The 1,878-nt window shown below is 55.8% G+C and overlaps 1 protein-coding gene across 1 annotated transcript; it reads right to left on the bottom strand.

The window, feature by feature from the left end:
* Positions 1 to 57: 57 nt before the first annotated feature.
* On the bottom strand, positions 58 to 1,464 carry ETH_00026350 (uncharacterized protein; the record flags this gene model as incomplete). The annotated part of the gene is made up of 4 exons (XM_013379261.1): positions 58 to 287; positions 395 to 560; positions 841 to 947; positions 1,194 to 1,464. Coding segments are annotated over 4 exons (774 nt in total), but the record flags the coding sequence as incomplete, so codon positions are not given.
* Between the last annotated feature and the right edge of the window lie 414 nt (positions 1,465 to 1,878).

Raw genomic sequence — 1,878 nt, forward strand, 5'->3', positions numbered from 1 at the left:
CTGCTGCTGCTGCTGCTGCTGCTTCTGCGCAGCGCGGCGGCGCCGGTTTTCAATGACTTTCTCTATCCAGGCCTTGTCTTTGGCTGTGAAACTCCGCGCGAAGTTTTGCCGCGAAGCCAAAATCCCATAAGGGGCCTCCGGAATAAAACGCCACTGCTCCTCCCGCTCGGGGCTGCGGCGCATGCCTGGCAGCAAACACAGGGGGGCCGGAGCCCGCATCCGATTTGCAGCAGCAGCAGCAACCGCAGCAGCAGCAGCAGCAGCAGCAACCGCAGCAACAGGAGCAACTGCAGCGACAGCAGCAGCAGCAACAACAACACCAGCAGCGGCACCAGCAGCGGCACCGGCAGCGGCAGCAGCAGCAGCAACAGCAGCAGCAGCAACAGCAGCAGACCTGCAATCATTTCTTCGGCGAGCGTGGCCTGGCGTGCGATGTCGTCGTCGGGTTCTCTTGGTGGGGGTTCTGCTTCCTTCAAGTAATACCGCCGCGCCTCTGGGGTGTCCAGGCGGTAGTACGGGGCCACGCCCTCCTCCTCAGGCTCTTCGCTCCCGTCGCCCGGCTGCGGGCCATAAGCAGCAGCAGCAGCAGCAGCAGCAGCAGTGGACCCGCTGAAGCAGCAGCAGCAGCAACAGCAACAGAAGACTCCAAGCAGCACCAGCAGACCTGCAGCGGCAGCGAACCTCAGCAGCAGCAGCAGCAGCCCGTAGCAGCTAGCTGTGGCTAGCCAGCTGTGACTAGCTAGCTGTGGCTTGCTAGCTGTGACTAGCTAGCTGTGGCTAGCTAGCTGTGGCTAGCTAGCTGTGGCTTGCTAGCTGTGCCTAGCTAGCTGGGGGCCTGACCAGCTTGTAGGGGTTGTATCGCTTGTAAGACCAGCTGTAGTCCCGCTTGGGGTCATAGTAAGACTCCACAAAGTCAAAGCCCGCTTCCGCTGCAGTCGCGTTCACAGCTGCACACACAAGCAGCAGCAGCAGCAGCAGCAGCAAACAAGTATATATGTTAATATATATATAACATATATATTATGTATTACATATATTATATATTGTATACTATATATATACTATTTTAATATATGTGGAGTAAATGTACATAGAGCATGTATATGGAGGTTCCGTCCCCTCCGCCATCAGAGCCGGTGGTCTAGGGTTTACGCGTTAGGGTTTAGGGTTTAGCGTTTAGGGTTTAGCGCTACGTATGAGCCCGTGAGAAACGACAAGGCGGCCCGCGGGGAGGTCCCGCTTTATGGGGATCCAGTCCTCGTCAGGAACAGCTTCAGAAACGCCGTATTCTGCCTTGTCTTCTGAGGTGTACAGACACCGCAGAGGCAGCAGCCACGCGAGATCTGCTGCTGCTGCTGCCGCTGCAGCTGCTGCCCGCGCGCCGCCCAGCTGCAGCCGCCGCTCTGCTGCGCCTGCTCGTATTGCTGCTAAGGCTTCACAAAAGTCGTGCCCCTCCTCTTCCATGAGCAGCAGCAGCAGCAACAGCAGCAGCACGAGCCCAAAACGAAGCAGCAGAGGCGGCAGCAGCAGTTTCCCCCGTTATCAACCCCATCAGCAACAGCAGTAGCGGCCTCGGCGCCAGCAGCAACAATGGCCTCGGTGCCAGCAGCAACAGCAACAGCAACAGCAATAGCAGCAGCAACAGCAACAGCAGCAGCAAGACACCTCTCTGGAGTCTCTTGAGCTCTTCGGGGTTGTCTGCCCACTGGGCTTTGATCTTCTCGAATGTTTTCAAGTCGATAAACATCGGCGTGGAGTCGAGGGCCTAAGAGCAGCAATTAATATAACAGTCTCGAGAAATCAGTTTTAAAATTTCGATAAATTAATTCAAAAGCCTCAACAAATTAATTCAAAAGTATCAACAAATTAATTCAAAAG

Source organism: Eimeria tenella, genomic scaffold (genome assembly GCF_000499545.2).
Source record: "Eimeria tenella Houghton genomic scaffold, Eth_scaff1670, whole genome shotgun sequence".
In the NCBI taxonomy this organism is placed as follows: domain Eukaryota; phylum Apicomplexa; class Conoidasida; order Eucoccidiorida; family Eimeriidae; genus Eimeria; species Eimeria tenella.